Source organism: Oncorhynchus mykiss, chromosome 3 (assembly GCF_057628025.1).
Source record: "Oncorhynchus mykiss isolate SJ-2025 chromosome 3, ASM5762802v1, whole genome shotgun sequence".
Classification (NCBI taxonomy): Eukaryota; Metazoa; Chordata; class Actinopteri; order Salmoniformes; family Salmonidae; genus Oncorhynchus; species Oncorhynchus mykiss.
This window is the reverse complement of record NC_143024.1, coordinates 75,629,970-75,647,914: the sequence shown is the minus strand read 5'-3', so window position 1 is coordinate 75,647,914 and position 17,945 is coordinate 75,629,970. Positions and strand designations below refer to the sequence as shown.

General features: G+C 46.4%; 1 protein-coding gene across 4 annotated transcripts in view; it reads left to right on the top strand.

Annotated features, from left to right (window-relative positions):
• The window catches only part of LOC110520377 (GRIP and coiled-coil domain-containing protein 2), a 42,708-nt gene that overhangs the window by 12,099 nt on the left and 12,664 nt on the right, over window positions 1-17,945 (top strand). For all 4 annotated transcript variants that reach the window (XM_036974904.2, XM_021597654.3, XM_021597655.3 and 1 more), the window contains exons 9-20: window positions 69-129; window positions 354-553; window positions 3,028-3,147; window positions 3,623-3,787; window positions 4,085-4,189; window positions 7,159-7,321; window positions 7,726-7,826; window positions 8,018-8,095; window positions 8,393-8,530; window positions 9,223-9,344; window positions 9,434-9,610; window positions 9,776-9,984. In XM_036974904.2, coding sequence (XP_036830799.1) covers window positions 69-129; window positions 354-553; window positions 3,028-3,147; window positions 3,623-3,787; window positions 4,085-4,189; window positions 7,159-7,321; window positions 7,726-7,826; window positions 8,018-8,095; window positions 8,393-8,530; window positions 9,223-9,344; window positions 9,434-9,610; window positions 9,776-9,984 — 1,639 coding nt within the window. The remainder of the gene's footprint in view (window positions 1-68; window positions 130-353; window positions 554-3,027; window positions 3,148-3,622; window positions 3,788-4,084; window positions 4,190-7,158; window positions 7,322-7,725; window positions 7,827-8,017; window positions 8,096-8,392; window positions 8,531-9,222; window positions 9,345-9,433; window positions 9,611-9,775; window positions 9,985-17,945) is intronic.

Here is a 17,945-nt window from a genome sequence, read left to right as displayed (position 1 = left end):
ACTGCTGTGGTATTTTTCATTAGTTCTACAGATTGACTTTTTCCTCCCTCTCTCTTTCCCCCCACCAGTCTTCAGCCCCGTCTCCTGTCTCAGAGGAGAACACAGCCAATGAGTTCACTGAGAAAATCGGTATGTTCCTAATTACTACTGTCCAATGTAGAACAGGAAACGCTGTGTAATAATACTATGACAGATGAGCAATACAAAACATGTAATTATTGTTTGTTTTGAGATGATCTTCCTCAATGTTTATTAAGCTCATTTAAGAATGACAGATACAAAGTGCCAATCATTGAGGGATACTGATTCCTCCAATGATCTGTGTGTGATGATGTCTCCTCCCTCCATCTCAGCCCTGCTGGAGAAGGAAAGCAAAGAGAAGGATGAGAGGATGAATAAGATCAAGGCGGTGGCTGTGAAAGCCAGGAAGGAGCTGGACACCAGCAGGAAAGAGGCTGTGTCGCTGAAGGAGGAAGTGGAGGTGTTGAAGGCTGAGAGAGAGAGAGTGACCAGCTCAATGAAAGACATCATCCATGGAGCAGAGGGATACAAGGTACTACTCACCCCTGACCCCTAGCCCAGACCCCTCACTACATCCCTACCGTATACAGAATGAACAACACAGAATAGTGAATTGCTTATTTAGCCGGTGGTACAAATCTGTTTTATTACAAAAAACACTTGAAGAGATGATGAGGAAAATAACAGTGGCTTTTCCCCCAATGCTCTAGCTTTCTGGCCATAGCTGCTAAGTGTGTCTGTTCAGCAGAGAGCTTTCTGTTTGTGTTTCAGTTAGTATAATGCACAACAGCCACATTAAATGGGATCAGACGGTTGTCTTTATGAATTGGCTCTGGAAGCCATTAGAGATCAAATCACTCTGCTGTGTTTAATGGGAGTTTTGTTCTAGACCTGAATGGATGACCGAAAATAACTTCTGGACATCAGAACAGCGATTACTCACCACGGACTGGAAGAAACGTTTTCCTTTAACGAGTCCGACGAGAAGGATATCCTGCTTTCACTGGATCGGGCCCAGGTCCCTGCCTTTTGCGTGAAGAAAAGACGCAGGAAAAGTGGCCGCAGATTGGGCAGCCTTCTGAGAATCCGTAGGCGAGCGAGTAAACTCCCACTGGCAGCCGTTCTTCTTGCTAACTTGCAATCATTGGAAAATAAAATTGATGACCTACGATTAAGATTATCCTACCAACGGGACAAAAACTGTAACATCTTGTGTTTCACCGAGACGTGGCTGAACAATGATACGGACAATATATAGCTAGCGGGATTTTCCATGCACCGGCAGAACAGAGACGCTACCTCTGGTAAGACAAGTTATTTGTCAATAACAGCTGGTGCTCGATGTCTAATATTAAAAAAGTCTCGAGGTATTGCTCACCTGAGGTAGAGTACCTTATGTTAAGCTGTAGACCGCACTATCTACCAAGAGAGTTCTTATCTATATTATTCGTAGCCGTCTATTTACTACCACGAAGCTGGCACTAAGACTGCTCTCAACCAACTCTAAGGCCATAAGCAAAGAAGAAAATGCTCACTCAGAAGTGGCTCTCCTAGTGGCCGGGGACTTTAATGCAGGCAAACTTAAATCGGTTTTACCAAATTTTTACCAGCATGTCACATGTGCAACCAGAGAAGAAAAAAATCCTAGACCACCAACACCATCATTAAGTTTGCTGACGACATAACAGTGATAGGCCTGATCACTGACAACGATGAGACGGCCTAGAGGTCAGAGAACTGGCAGTGTGTTGCCAGCACAACAATATCTCCCTCAATGTGTGCAAGACAAAGGAGCTGATCGTGGACTACAGGAAAAGGCGGGTCGAACAGGCCCCTATTAACATCGACGGGGCTGTAGTTGAGCGGGTCGAGAGTTTCAAGTTCCTTCGTGTCCACATCACCAATGAACTATTATGGTCCAAACATACCAAAACAGTCGAAGAGGGCACTACAAAACTTTTTCCCCCCTCAGGAGACCGAAAATATTTGGCATGGGTCCCCAGATCCTCAAAAGGTCCTACAGCTGCACCATTGAGAGCATCCTGACCATTTGCATCACCACCTGGTATGGCAACTGCTCGGCATCTGACCGTAAGATGCAACAGAGGGTAGTGCGAACAGCCCAGTACATCACTTTGGCCAAACTTCCTGCCATCCACGACCTATATACTAGCCGGTGTCACAGGAAAACCCATAAAATTGTCAGAGACTCCAGTCACCCAAGTTATAGACTGTTTTCTCTGCTACCGCACGGCAAGCGGTACCGGAGCGCCAAGGTTCGGAACAAAAGGCTCCTCAACAGTTACTACCCTCAAGCCATTAGATTGCTGAACAATTAATAACATCGCCACCGGACAATTTGCATTGACCCCCGCCCCCCTTTGTACACTGCTGCTACTCACTGTTTATTATCTGTGCATAGTCACTTCACCCCCACCTACATGTACACATTACCTCAACTAGCCTGTACCCCCGCACACTGACTCAGTACCAGTGCCCCCTGTATATAGCCTCGTTATTCTTATTGTGTTACTTTTTTACATTTTTTTTTTTTACTTTAGTCTACCTGGTAAATATTTTCTTAACTCTTCTTGAACTGCACTGTTGGTTAAGGGCTTGTAAGTAAGCATTTCAGGGTAAAGTCTGCACTTATTGTGTTCGGCGCATGTGAAGTTTGAATACCCTGTCGCTGTAGAACAGGCAGCTTGACATTCGAGCCCTGAATGCTGATTTTGCTGCATGCCGTGGTATATCAGACCCGATTTATAGAGAGAACATGTATTTTTAATGTTCTAATTACGTTGTTAACCAGTTTATAATAGCAATAAGGCTCCTCGGGGGTTTGTGTTATATGGCCAATATACCACGGCTAAGGGCTGTGTCTAGGCACTCCGTGTTGTGTCGTGCATAAAACATACCACACCACCTCGTGCCTCATTGCCTAATTAAGCTGCACAACGCCTATTCAATAGTGAATGTGTTTAATACTAAGTGTGTGTGTTGCAGAACTTGCAGCTGGACTACGACAGGCAGACAGAGCAGCTGGATAAGGAGAGAGAGACGGTGGAGGGAGCTGAGAAACAGATCTCTGAGCTGACCAAACGACTAAACAACGCAGTACAACAGGTAACACAGACACACACACAAATCATGCTCAGAAGTCATCCAGCGTGCTCAACCAAACTGACAATTTCCCCCTCGGTCCAAATACAAACTGTCCATTAGTTCATTATTTTCATTCCTCCTCTTCTTATGATTATATTTTCCTCTTCCTAATTGTCTGTTTCTTGTGAAGTAACGGAGTGTGTGTAAATTAACCAGTGGCTGGTTCCATCTGCTGTTGTGGTGTTGTCAGTCTACTGAGACAGATGCTGGTCTTGGCTGTGTGAGCCGAGAGCTCCCCTGGGACAATACAGACAGAGAAACTCATAACAGTGTCTGAGACATCCCTGGATGTCTTTATGTTAGATATGTTTACGTGATGTGATGTTATTGTTGAAGTGTTCTGTATCCCTGGTTGGCTGATTTATATGGCCAAGGGGACTGGTGTTTGCCAAGAACTCATGAGTGAAGTTTGATTGTGTGTGTGTTCTGTGTCCAGCATGAACAGCTGTGGTCGGAGAGAGAGGACCTGATGACCGAATTGGAGACTCTGAGGAATACGGTGAGACAGATGGAAGGACAGACAGCAGAACTACACAGACAGACAGACACCCTGAACAGAGACCTGCAGGCTGAGCGACTACTGAAGGAACAGAAGACAAAGGTGTGTGTGTGTGTGTGTGTGAGAACTATTTTTGTTCAATGCACTGATTGTAAGTCGCTCTGGATAAGAGCGTCTGCTAAATTACCTAAATGTGTGTACACGTTTTACTATTCTTCTGAGTACCAGAAGTCCTCACAAGAATTGTAAAGTAACAGAAATTCAGTGAGGACATTTTTTCCAGTCATCGCTTCTAAAAAGGCTATTTTAGACTTAAGGGGTATGTTTAAGGTTAGGGAAAATAGGATTTGGAATCAGTTGTTGGTCACCCAAAAATATAACCGTGTTTTGTGTCTCCAGGAGCTGTCATCGTTGCAGAAGGAGGTGGAGGAGTTGACAGTTCAGCTCCGCAGACAGAAGCAGCAGTCTCAGCAGACAACACAGGAGCTGGAGCAGCTACGCAAGGTACACAGTACCCCGCACACACACGCACAAACATGGCAAGGCCACTTAAATAAAGAGGTGGTAAAGCTCTTACTTATAACCTTCACTGGGAGCTGTGTGTCCTGATGTTGTGATGTGTGTCCTGATGTTGTGATGTGTGTCGTGGTGATGTGATGTGTGTCGTGATGTTGTGATGTCGTGATGTGTGTCGTGGTGTTGTGATGTGTGTCGTGGTGTTGTGATGTGTGTCGTGATGTTGTGATGTTGTGATGTGTGTCGTGATGTGTGCCGTGATGTTGTGTGCCGTGATGTCGTGATGTGTGCCGTGATGTTGTGTGCCGTGATGTTGTGTGCCGTGATGTTGTGTGCCGTGATGTTGTGTGCCGTGATGTCGTGATGTGTGCCGTGATGTGTGCCGTGATGTTGTGTGCCGTGATGTTGTGTGCCGTGATGTTGTGTGCCGTGATGTCGTGATGTGTGCCGTGATGTTGTGTGCCGTGATGTCGTGATGTGTGCCGTGATGTCGTGATGTGTGTCGTGATATTGTGTGTCGTGATGTTGTGTGCCGTGATGTCGTGATGTGTGCCGTGATGTGTGCCGTGATGTTGTGATGTGTGCCGTGATGTGTGTCGTGATGTGTGTCGTGATGTGTGTCGTGATGTTGTGTGTCGTGATGTTGTGTGCCGTGATGTCGTGATGTGTGCCGTGATGTGTGCCGTGATGTCGTGATGTGTGCCGTGATGTGTGTCGTGATGTTGTGTGTCGTGATGTCGTGATGTGTGCCGTGATGTCGTGATGTGTGCCGTGATGTGTGCCGTGATGTGTGCCGTGATGTCGTGATGTGTGCCGTGATGTGTGCCGTGATGTGTGTCGTGATGTGTGTCGTGATGTGTGTCGTGATGTTGTGTGTCGTGATGTCGTGATGTGTGCCGTGATGTGTGCCGTGATGTCGTGATGTGTGCCGTGATGTGTGCCGTGATGTGTGCCGTGATGTGTGCCGTGATGTCGTGATGTGTGTCGTGATGTGTGCCGTGATGTTGTGATGTGTGCCGTGATGTGTGCCGTGATGTCGTGATGTGTGTCGTGATGTGTGTCGTGATGTGTGTCGTGATGTGTGTCGTGATGTTGTGTGCCGTGATGTTGTGTGTCGTGATGTGTGTCGTGATGTGTGTCGTGATGTGTGTCGTGATGTGTGTCGTGATGTTGTGTGCCGTGATGTTGTGTGCCGTGATGTTGTGTGCCGTGATGTTGTGTGCCGTGATGTTGTGTGCCGTGATGTTGTGTGCCGTGATGTTGTGTGCCGTGATGTTGTGTGCCGTGATGTTGTGTGCCGTGATGCCGTGATGTTGTATGCCGTGATATTGTGTGCCGTGATGTTGTGTGCCGTGATGTCGTGATGTGTGCCGTGATATTGTGTGCCGTGATGTTGTGTGTCGTGATGTTGTGTGCCGTGATGTCGTGATGTGTGCCGTGATGTGTGTCGTGATGTGTGTCGTGATGTGTGTCGTGATGTTGTGTGTCGTGATGTTGTGTGCCGTGATGTCGTGATGTGTGCCGTGATGTGTGCCGTGATGTCGTGATGTGTGTCGTGATGTGTGTCGTGATGTTGTGTGTCGTGATGTTGTGTGCCGTGATGTCGTGATGTGTGCCGTGATGTGTGCCGTGATGTCGTGATGTGTGTCGTGATGTGTGCCGTGATGTGTGTCGTGATGTGTGTCGTGATATTGTGTGCCGTGATGTTGTGTGTCGTGATGTTGTGTGCCGTGATGCCGTGATGTGTGCCGTGATGTGTGCCGTGATGTCGTGATGTGTGCCGTGATGTGTGTCGTGATGTGTGTCGTGATGTGTGTCGCGATGTGTGTCGTGATGTGTGCCGGGATGTGTGCCGTGATGTGTGCCGTGATGTGTGCCGGGATGTGTGTCGTGTTGTCGCGATGTGTGTCGCGATGTGTGTCGCGATGTGTGTCGCGATGTTGTGTCGCGATGTCGTGATGTGTGTCGTGATGTGTGCCGTGATGTGTGCCGTGATGTGTGCCGTGATGTGTGCCGTGATGTGTGCCGTGTTGTCGCGATGTGTGTCGCGATGTGTGTCGCGATGTGTGCCGCGATGTGTGCCGCGTTGTTGTGATGTGTGTCGCGATGTGTGTCGCGATGTTGTGTCGCGATGTTGTGTTGTGATGTTGTAATGTGTGTCGTGTTGCCTCTAGTCCGAAAAAACAACACTCAGAATCTAGCAGGATGTCAAAGTAACACTGGAAGCTGCTTTTCCATTACTCATACTAAGATGTGTGTAGAAATGGGATTGTGTGTTTATATGTTACGATGCAGACAGTGTGTATCTTTATTTCACCTTTATTTAACCAGGTAGGCTAGTTGAGAACACCTTTATTTAACCAGGTAGGCTAGTTGAGAACACCTTTATTTAACCAGGTAGGCTAGTTGAGAACAAGTTCTCGTTTGCAACTGCGACCTGGCCAAGATAAAGCGTAGCAATTCAACATATACAACAACGCAGAGTTACACATGGAATAAACAAAACATACAGTCAATTATACAGTAGAACAAAAGATAACAAAAAGTCTATAAACAGTGAGTGCAAATTAGGTAAGTTAAGGAAATAAATAGGCCATGGTGGCGAAGTAATTACAATATAGCAATTAAACACAGGAATGGTAGATCGGTAGAAGATTAATGTGCAGGTAGAAATACTGGGGTGCAAAGGAGCAAAATAAATAAATAAATACCAGTATGGGGATGAGGTAGGTAGATAGATGGGCTGTTTACAGATGGGCTATGTACAGGTGCAGTGATCTGTAAGCTGCTCTGGTGCTTAAAGCTAGTGAGGGAGATTTTTGCAATTTGTTCCAGTCATGGGCAGCAGAGAACTGGAAGGAAAGACGACCAAAGGAGGAATTGGCTTTGGGAGTGACCAGTGAGATATACCTGATCTATATTGATCTGTTGTGAATGTGTGTGTGTCATTCTTCCAGGAGGCCCAGCAGAGCTCGTTGTTGGACATGGAGATGGCAGACTATGAACGCCTGGTCAAAGAACTCAACACCAAACTGTCAGAGAAGGACGTGTGTGTGGAGGAGCTGAAAACACAGATACACACACACACACAGAAAGAAGACACACTCAACCAGGAGATCGGTACCCACAAACACTGATCCCTACCATTTGCCCCACTGACATACTTTTACTTACTTTCCTAACGAAAGCACTAAATATTTTTTTACATTTAGTCAGTTGAGAACAAATTATTATTTACAATGGCAGCCAAACCCTCCCCTAACCCAGACGACCCGGGGCCAATTGTGCGCCACCCTATGCGAATCCCGATCATGGCCGGTTGTAATACAGCCTGGGATCGAACCCGGGTTTGTAGTGACGCCTCTAGCACGCCTTAGACTGCTGTGCCACTCAAGGAACCCCTAACAATCTAAGTTTACTGAAAATCAAAAGTGTATATGTCTCTATAATATGTTTAATTCATTATAACAATGGCCTTTCTACTGTTATCCATTCTTCTAACCTGTTTCTGTGTGTTCTCCCAGAGGTTCTGAAGTCCCAGATGGACCAGGGGGAGGATAAGAGCTCCAAGATGAAACAGCTGCTGGTGAAAACCAAGAAAGACCTGGCTGATGCCAAGAGACAGGTCAGACCCAAGGGACCTGGTTACCCGGACTACAGAGAGGGTTCCAGTGGACCTCTTCCTACATCACTACTTTAGTCAAATGAGTGTTTACAGTGTTCTGTAATACATTGGAGTTGGGGTTTCCTTGAATGTGTAGTGGCTGTGAAGGTAAGTAGTGTATTAAGTGTGTGTTTGTGTGTGTGTGTGTGCAGGAAGCCATTCAGATGATGACGCTGGCCTCTCTGAAGGGAGAGCTGGAGGCACATCAACAGCAACTAGAGAACAACAAGGTAAGATGGCAGACCCTGAACCCATTCAGACAGACTTAATCTGTTGTGAATGTATTGTAATGTTTTTAAAATTGTATAATTGCCTTAATTTTTCCTGGACCCCAGGAAGAGTATCTGCTGCCTTGGCAGCATCTAATGGGGATCTATAATAAATACAAATAGACATCTGAGCCTGCAACAAGACTGTGCTTTCAATGAAACACCTTCTGTCTGAAAGGGGTAATGGACGAGTACGTACTGTGTCACAATGTTATCTGTCCCTAAGTGTTGTATCAGTTATCAGTGGTTCTTGTATAGATCCAGTGCTGTGACCTGACTGCGGAGCGCCACAGACTACAGGAGCAGCTGAGGACTCTGACTGAACAACAGCAGAGAACAAGCAGCTCCCTGCAACAGAGACTGACCACACTACAGCAGGAGGCTAACACTGCCAAGGTAGGTACACGCATAATCATCATCCAGTTCTCTCCTCCCTCTCTCATCTTATTTTCTCTCTCTGCCTTCCCTTTATCTCTCGTCTCCGTTCCTCTACCCTAAACCCCATCTCTCTCTCTCTCATTCTCCCTCACCTTCTCTCTCAACTTCTCTCTCTCCTTCTCCCTCTCCTTCGCACTCCCTCTCCTTTCCTCTCTCCCTCTTCCAACCTCTGTCTGAACCAATGTCTCTCTCTTTCTCTCTCTCTCCATCCCCTCTCTCAGCTCAGGCAGTAGAAATGTCGCTATGGATTTCTCATCAGTTAAGTGTTAGTGTGCAGCTTTGCTAAATGGTTGGAACCAAACATTTTATTATGTGGGTGTCCCCCTGGGGTCCAGTGGGTGATGATGAATGGTACGGTCTGGCTCCACGTTAGAGGAAGTGCTGCTGGGTTTCCTACCTCAGGGACGTACACACTAACACTGTACTATTCATTACAATACTGATACATTGGCACACAATACACCATCATGTTAATGTACTGCTGGTCTGCAGAAACACAACTACATGCAGTTCAGGGTGAAAATAGAGATGTAATATGAAAACCGCTACCACCTAATATGTGCTTCTAAAATGTGTGCTTACAAACAGTTTGTTTGGCTTTTAATTAAGTAAAACATGAATTAATGTGTGATGTGAATGTTATTTCAAAGGCTGAGCTGTCATCTGTCACTGCTGAGTTTGACAGCTATAAGGTCAGAGTTCACAACGTCCTCAAACAACAGAAGAACAAAACCTCAGCACAGAGCGATGGAGACGCCACTAAACAGGAGAGGTATATCTACAGATACTGTGTGTGTCATATGATGATAATGTGTGTGTGTGTGTGGTGTGTGTCATATGATGATAATGTGTGTGTGACAGAGAGCAGACGGAGTCCTTGGTGGACCAGTATAAAGCCAAGCTGCAGGACAGTCAGCAGAGTCTGGCGGTGAGCACTGCAGAACTACAACAGCTCCAGATGGAACATGACACACTGCTGGAACGACACAACAAGATACTGCAGGAGACCGTTGCTAAAGAGGCCGAGCTCAGAGAGAGGTACGGGTTTATGTGTGCCTGAATACTTGTATTACCTCTCAGAGCTAATAGATTTTATCTCAGTCTGTTAACATTCAAGTCCACAGTAACAGCCTTAATCTGTTTGCCCCTCTCTCCTTTAATTCATACTCTCTCCCTCTCTCCTCTCTTCCCCTTCCCCCCCAGATTCATGTCTCTCCAGGCTGAGATTATGTCACTGCGAACAGAGCATGCTCAGACGGTGGGTCAGCTGACCTCGCAGGCCGTGGCCCAGCGCTCCGGGTTCAGGGAGCAGATCCGCCACCTTCAGGATGAACACAGAACTACAGTAGAGACCCTGCAGAACCAGATGACCAGGCTGGAGAACCAACTGTTTACACTGCAGAAACAGACCAGTAAGACGGGAGGGAGAGGAGAGTAGAGAGAGAGAACAGGATTGGGTTGATAGACGGAAAGAGGAGAGTGGGGTTTTGGAAAGGAGAGGAGACGGGGTGAGTGTTGGGTTAAAGAGGGAGAGTGGGAGATAGATAGAGACCAGGGGAAAGGTAGAGCAGGGGTGGTGAGTAGGGCTGTGGCAGTCATGCAGAAGACTGCCGGTCTCAAGGTAGTTGACCGTTAATTAACATAAACATGTTTTGCATCTCCAGACCTCCACACATACAAGCTACTGAGGTGCGCCTTTGGAACAAATCCATTTAATATACACCACCACAATAAATCCATTATTTATTTTAGTCAGGTCTAAAGAAACATGATATGAAGAAAATGTATTTCAAAACAACAGAATATGAGTTGGCCTACTGTGTTATCTGGCTATGCTCCATGCCATAGGCTATAGGATTGTACATTAAGCTGGCTAGATACTGTATGTTATCTGGCTATGCTCCATGCCATAGGCTATAGGATTGTACATTAAGCTGACAAGATAGGCTTATAAGTCCCGTGTCATTATTTTATAGTAAGAATATAATTGAACATAGCTGAATAAAAATATGAAGGATATTTGTCCCATTCCGGATCGAGTTCACATATGAAGGCTATGTTGAACATAAAAGTGATCATTTGAAACAGGTTCTATAGACAACGCTAGATTTAGAGTTATTTGGCAACTTTAGTTGTTAATGATACAAACCTTAGAATGTCTTAGAAATCCAAACATATGGGCTGCATGGTGCGACTATATGCTATTGATGATTTGAGAAAGTAGCAAAGAACTTCCGACTGTTCCTTTCCTCAGACTGCACAGCTGTTCTCTCAAGTGATTTTTACCCATCAGACTATTGTCTTTACTAATATGTAAAATTAGTTTTGATTTAGAATGGCCCCTTATCAAATGGTCAGGAACAGGGGCAGAGGAAGAATCCATGTCATCTGTATGCACTGGAATAGAGAATGAAGGCAGCACGCTTTCCTACCGTCTGGTTTTCAATGATGCCTGGTAGGCTACTTCGTTTTTATAGCAGATCATGTGCTTAATACATACTTCCGGTGCCGACAGAGATGGCCGCCTCGCTTCGCGTTCCTAGGAAACTATGCAGTTAATTTTTTTTTTACGTGTTATTTCTTACATTGGTACCCCAGGTAATCTTAGGTTTCATTACATACAGTTGAGAAGAACTACTGAACATAAGAGCAGTGTCAAGAATATGACTTTCGCGAAGCGGATCCTGTGTTCTGCCTTTCACCCAGGACAACGGAATGGATCCCAGCCGGCGACCCAAAAAAACGACTTCATAAAAGGGGGAAACGGAGCGGTCTTCTGGTCAGACTCCGGAGACGGGCACATCGTGCACCACTCCCTAGCATTCTTCTCGCCAATGTCCAGTCTCTTGACAACAAGGTTGATGAAATCCGAGCAAGGGTAGCATTCCAGAGGGACATGTTCTTTGCGTCACAGAAACATGGCTCACTGGAGAGACGCTATCGGAGTCGGTGCAGGCAGCTGGTTTCTCCACGCATCACGCAGACAGAAACAAACATCTTTCTGGTAAGAAGAGGGGCGGGGGCGTATGCTTCATGGTTACCGTGACGTGGTGTGATCATAACACCATACAGGTACTCAAGTCCTTCTGTTCACCTGATTTAGAATTCCTCACAATCAAATGTCGACCGCATTATCTACCAAGGGAATTCTCTTCGATTATAATCACAGCCGTACATATTCCCCCCCAAGCAGACACATCGATGGCTCTGAACGAACTTTATTTGACTCTTTGCAAACTGGAATCCATTTATCCGGAGGCTGCATTCATTGTAGCTGGGGATTTTAACAAGGCTAATCTGAAAACAAATTTTATCAGCATATCGATTGCGCAACCAGGGCTGGAAAAACCTTGGATCACTGCTATTCTAACTTCCGCGACGCATATAAGGCCCTGCCCCGCCCTCCTTTTGGAAAAGCTGACCACGACTCCATTTTGTTGATCCCTGCCTACAGACAGAAACTAAAACAAGAAGCTCCCGCGCTGAGGTCTGTTCAACGCTGGTCCGACCAATCTGATTCCACACTCCAAGACTGCTTCCATCACGTGGACTGGGATATGTTTCGTATTGTGTCAGACAACAACATTGACGAATACGTTGATTCGGTGAACAAGTTCATTAGAACGTGCGTTGAAGATGTCGTTCCCATAGCAACGATTAAAACATTCCCAAACCAGAAACCGTGGATTGATGGCAGCATTCGCGTGAAACTGAAAGCGCGAACCACTGCTTTTAATCAGGGCAAGGTGACCGGAAACATGACCGAATACAAACAGTGTAACTATTCCCTCCGCAAGGCAATCAAACAAGCTAAGCGTCAGTATAGAGACAAAGTAGAATCTCAATTCAACGGCTCAGACACAAGAGGCATGTGGCAGGGTCTACAGTCAATCACGGATTACAAAAAGAAAACCAGCCCAGTCACGGACCAGGATGTCTTGCTCCCAGGCAGACTAAATAACTGTTTTGCCCGCTTTGAGGACAATACAGTGCCACTGACACTGCCCGCAACTAAAACATGCGGACTCTCCTTCACTGCAGCCGACGTGAGGAAAACATTTAAACGTGTCAACCCTCGCAAGGCTGCAGGCCCAGACGGCATCCCCAGCCGCGCCCTCAGAGCATGCGCAGACCAGCTGGCTGGTGTGTTTACGGACATATTCAATCAATCCCTATCCCAGTCTGTTGTTCCCACATGCTTCAAGAGGGCCACCATTGTTCCTGTTCCCAAGAAAGCTAAGGTAACTAAGCTAAACGACTACCGCCCTGTAGCACTCACTTCCGTCATCATGAAGTGCTTTGAGAGACTAGCCAAGGACCATATCACCTCCACCCTACCTGACACCCTAGACCCACTCCAATTTGCTTACCGCCCAAATAGGTCCACAGACGATGCAATCTCAACCACACTGCACACTGCCCTAACCCATCTGGACAAGAGGAATACCTATGTGAGAATGCTGTTCATCGACTACGGCTCGGCATTTAACACCATAGTGCCCTCCAAGCTCGTCATCAAGCTTGAGACCCTGGGTCTCGACCCCGCCCTGTGCAACTGGGTACTGGACTTCTTGACGGGCCGCCCCCAGGTGGTGAGGGTAGGTAACAACATTTCCACCCCTCTGATCCTCAACACTGGGGCCCCACAAGGGTGCGTTCTGAGCCCTCTCCTGTACTCCCTGTTCACCCACGACTGCGTGGCCATGCACGCCTCTAACTCAATCATCAAGTTTGCGGACGACACAACAGTGGTAGGCTTGATTACCAACAACGACGAGACGGCCTACAGGGAGGAGGTGAGGGCCCTCGGAGTGTGGTGTCAGGAAAATAACCTCACACTCAACGTCAACAAAACTAAGGAGATGATTGTGGACTTCAGGAAACAGCAGAGGGAACACCCCCCTATCCACATCGATGGAACAGTAGTGGAGAGGGTAGTAAGTTTTAAGTTCCTCAGCGTACACATCACAGACAAACTGAATTGGTCCACCCACACAGACAGCATCGTGAAGAAGGCGCAGCAGCGCCTCTTCAACCTCAGGAGGCTGAAGAAATTCGGCTTGTCACCTAAAGCACTCACAAACTTCTACAGATGCACAATCGAGAGCATCCTGTCGGGCTGTATCACCGCCTGGTACGGCAACTGCTCCGCCCACAACCGTAAGGCTCTCCAGAGGGTAGTGAGGTCTGCACAACGCATCACCGGGGGCAAACTACCTGCCCTCCAGGACACGTACACCACCCGATGTCACAGGAAGGCCATAAAGATCATCAAGGACAACCACCACCCGAGCCACTGCCTGTTCACCCCGCTATCATCCAGAAGGCGAGGTCAGTACAGGTGCATCAAAGCTGGGACCGAGAGACTGAAAAACAGCTTCTATCTCAAGGCCATCAGACTGTTAAACAGCCACCACTAACATTGAGTGGCTGCTGCCAACACACTGACTCAACTCCAGCCACTTTAATAATGGGAATTGATGGGAAATGATGTAAAATATATCACTAGCCACTTTAAACAATGCTACCTAATATAATGTTACATACCCTACATTATTCATCTCATATGTATATACTGTACTCTATATCATCTACTGCATCTTTATGTAATACATGTATCACTAGCCACTTTAACTTTAACTATGCCACTTTGTTTACATACTAATCTCATATGTATATACTGCACTCAATACCATCTACTGTATCTTGCCTATGCCGCTCTGTACCATCACTCATTCATATATCTTTATGTACATATTCTTTATCCCCTTACACTTGTGTCTATAAGGTAGTAGTTTTGGAATTGTTAGCTAGATTACTTGTTGGTTATTACTGCATTGTCGGAACTAGAAGCACAAGCATTTCGCTACACTCGCATTAACATCTGCTAACCATGTGTATGTGACAAATAAAATTTGATTTGATTTAATATGAGCAGCTGACAAATAAATACAAAAACACTGACTTCACTCCACACATTAACCACCGTTTGAGGAGTCGGAGGATGCTCTCACTGCTATTCCACGCAAACTCTGTATGCAATGGGCTCTCCAGCCTTGTTCCTGCAGCTACCCAGTGCTTACTTTGGGAAACCAAGTGAAATCTGTTCAGGAACATCGATAGTAACATGTTTTTGCAACTAAACTGTTGACAGCCCCTCTGCATGTTGCAGAAAGGAATAAAGGAAAGGAGGAGATGGGATATTCATTATAGCTAAAGATCATGTGTTACCCAATTAATTATGAAAATATAAAATAAATCCCTATTACTCGGCTTTTCAAATACAAATTGACTAATTGTAGGCTAACTAATTGTAAGCCGTCCTGCACAATGAATCAACAGCAACCCCTAGGGTTATATGTTCTCTCCCAGACTCATGCGTTGACATGTTGGAGCGTAGCATAAGGTAACCAGTCCATCCAATATGCATAATTATACAGTCCTCACTCAAAGGCTAGACCAATTATGTATCAAAGACATCTTAAATCAGTTTAGTTTTATGTTTTTCTGCCATGCGTAATATGCGGTAGGCTATGTATTGTATAATGGCACAATCATCATTTTAATTAAGTGTTTTCTGGGGAGCCTATGCATGTGCTCTAATATGCATATGGGTGTTCTGAATGAATCATCACCTTAGAAAGCTCTGTCCATTTCGTTTACATTGTTTCAACCTGCTGTTGAACTTCTTTCTTCAAATTGATCATCACTGTGAGGTCAGTTTTAAAAGTATAATGGACTGCTTTGATTGTTTGTGATTTTCGATTGCATTTGCACTGTACTTAAGTGACTGCAAATGCAGTTATGCATGTAGTGCATCAAATCAAATCAAATTTTATTTGTCACATACACATGGTTAGCAGATGTTAATGCGAGTGTAGCGAAATGCTTGTGCTTCTAGTTCCGACAATGCAGTAATAACCAACAAGTAATCTAACTAACAATTCCAAAACTACTGTCTTGTACACAGTGTGAGGGGATAAAGAATATGTACATAAGGATATATGAATGAGTGATGGTACAGAGCAGCATAGGCAAGATACAGTAGATGGTATCGAGTACAGTATATACATATGAGATGAGTATGTAAACAAAGTGGCATAGTTAAAGTGGCTAGTGATACATGTATTACATAAGGATACAGTCGATGATATAGAGTACAGTATATACGTATGCATATGAGATGAATAATGTAGGGTAAGTAACATTATATAAGGTAGCATTGTTTAAAGTGGCTAGTGATATATTTACATCATTTCCCATCAATTCCCATTATTAAAGTGGCTGGAGTTGAGTCAGTGTCAGTGTGTTGGCAGCAGCCACTCAATGTTAGTGGTGGCTGTTTAACAGTCTGATGGCCTTGAGATAGAAGCTGTTTTTCAGTCTCTCGGTCCCAGCTTTGATGCACCTGTACTGACCTGGCCTTCTGGATGATAGCGGGGTGAACAGGCAGTGGCTCGGGTGGTTGATGTCCTTGATGATCTTTATGGCCTTCCTGTGACATCGGGTGGTGTAGGTGTCCTGGAGGGCAGGTAGATTGCCCCCGGTGATGCGTTGTGCAGACCTCACTACCCTCTGGAGAGCCTTACGGTTGAGGGCGGAGCAGTTGCCGTACCAGGCAGTGATACAGCCCGCCAGGATGCTCTCGATTGTGCATCTGTAGAAGTTTGTGAGTGCTTTTGGTGACAAGCCAAATTTCTTCAGCCTCCTGAGGTTGAAGAGGCGCTGCTGCGCCTTCTTCACGATGCTGTCTGTGTGGGTGGACCAATTCAGTTTGTCTGTGATGTGTACGCCGAGGAACTTAAAACTTACTACCCTCTCCACTACTGTTCCATCGATGTGGATAGGGGGGTGTTCCCTCTGCTGTTTCCTGAAGTCCACAATCATCTCCTTAGTTTTGTTGACGTTGAGTGTGAGGTTATTTTCCTGACACCACACTCCGAGGGCCCTCACCTCCTCCCTGTAGGCCGTCTCGTCGTTGTTGGTAATCAAGCCTACCACTGTTGTGTCGTCCGCAAACTTGATGATTGAGTTAGAGGCGTGCATGGCCACGCAGTCGTGGGTGAACAGGGAGTACAGGAGAGGGCTCAGAACGCACCCTTGTGGGGCCCCAGTGTTGAGGATCAGAGGGGTGGAAATGTTGTTACCTACCCTCACCACCTGGGGGCGGCCCGTCAAGAAGTCCAGTACCCAGTTGCACAGGGCGGGGTCGAGACCCAGGGTCTCAAGCTTGATGATGAGCTTGGAAGGCACTATGGTGTTAAATGCCGAGCCGTAGTCGATGAACAGCATTCTCACATAGGTATTCCTCTTGTCCAGATGCGTTAGGGCAGTGTGCAGTGTGGTTGAGATTGCATCGTCTGTGGACCTATTTGGGCGGTAAGCAAATTGGAGTGGGTCTAGGGTGTCAGGTAGGGTGGAGGTGATATGGTCCTTGACTAGTCTCTCAAAGCACTTCATGATGACGGAAGTGAGTGCTACGGGGCGGTAGTCGTTTAGCTCAGTTACCTTAGCTTTCTTGGGAACAGGAACAACGGTGGCCCTCTTGAAGCATGTGGGAACAGCAGACTGGTATAGGGATTAATTGAATATGTCCGTAAACACACCAGCCAGCTGGTCTGCGCATGCTCTGAGGGCGCGGCTGGGGATGCCGTCTGGGCCTGCAGCCTTGCGAGGGTTAACACGTTTAAATGTCTTACTCACCTCGGCTGCAGTGAAGGAGAGTCTGCATGTTTTCGTTGCAGGCCGTGTCAGTGGCACTGTATTGTCCTCAAAGCGGGCAAAAAAGTTATTTAGTCTGCCTGGGAGCAGGACATCCTGGTCCGTGACTGGGCTGGATTTCTTCCTGTAGTCCGTGATTGACTGTAGACCCTGCCACATGCCTCTTGTGTCTGAGCCGTTGAATTGAGATTCTACTTTGTCTCTGTACTGACGCTTAGCTTGTTTGATAGCCTTGCGGAGGGAATAGCTGCACTGTTTGTATTCGGTCATGTTACCAGACACCTTGCCCTGATTAAAAGCAGTGGTTCGCGCTTTCAGTTTCACGCGAATGCTGCCATCAATCCACGGTTTCTGGTTAGGGAATGTTTTAATCGTTGCTATGGGAACGACATCTTCAACGCACGTTCTAATGAACTCGCACACCGAATCAGCGTATTCGTCAATGTTGTTGTCTGACGCAATACGAAACATGTCCCAGTCCACGTGATGGAAGCAGTCTTGGAGTGTGGAGTCAGCTTGGTCGGACCAGCGTTGGACAGACCTCAGCGTGGGAGCCTCTTGTTTTAGTTTCTGTCTGTAGGCAGGGATCAACAAAATGGAGTCGTGGTCAGCTTTTCCGAAAGGGGGGCGGGGCAGGGCCTTATATGTGTCG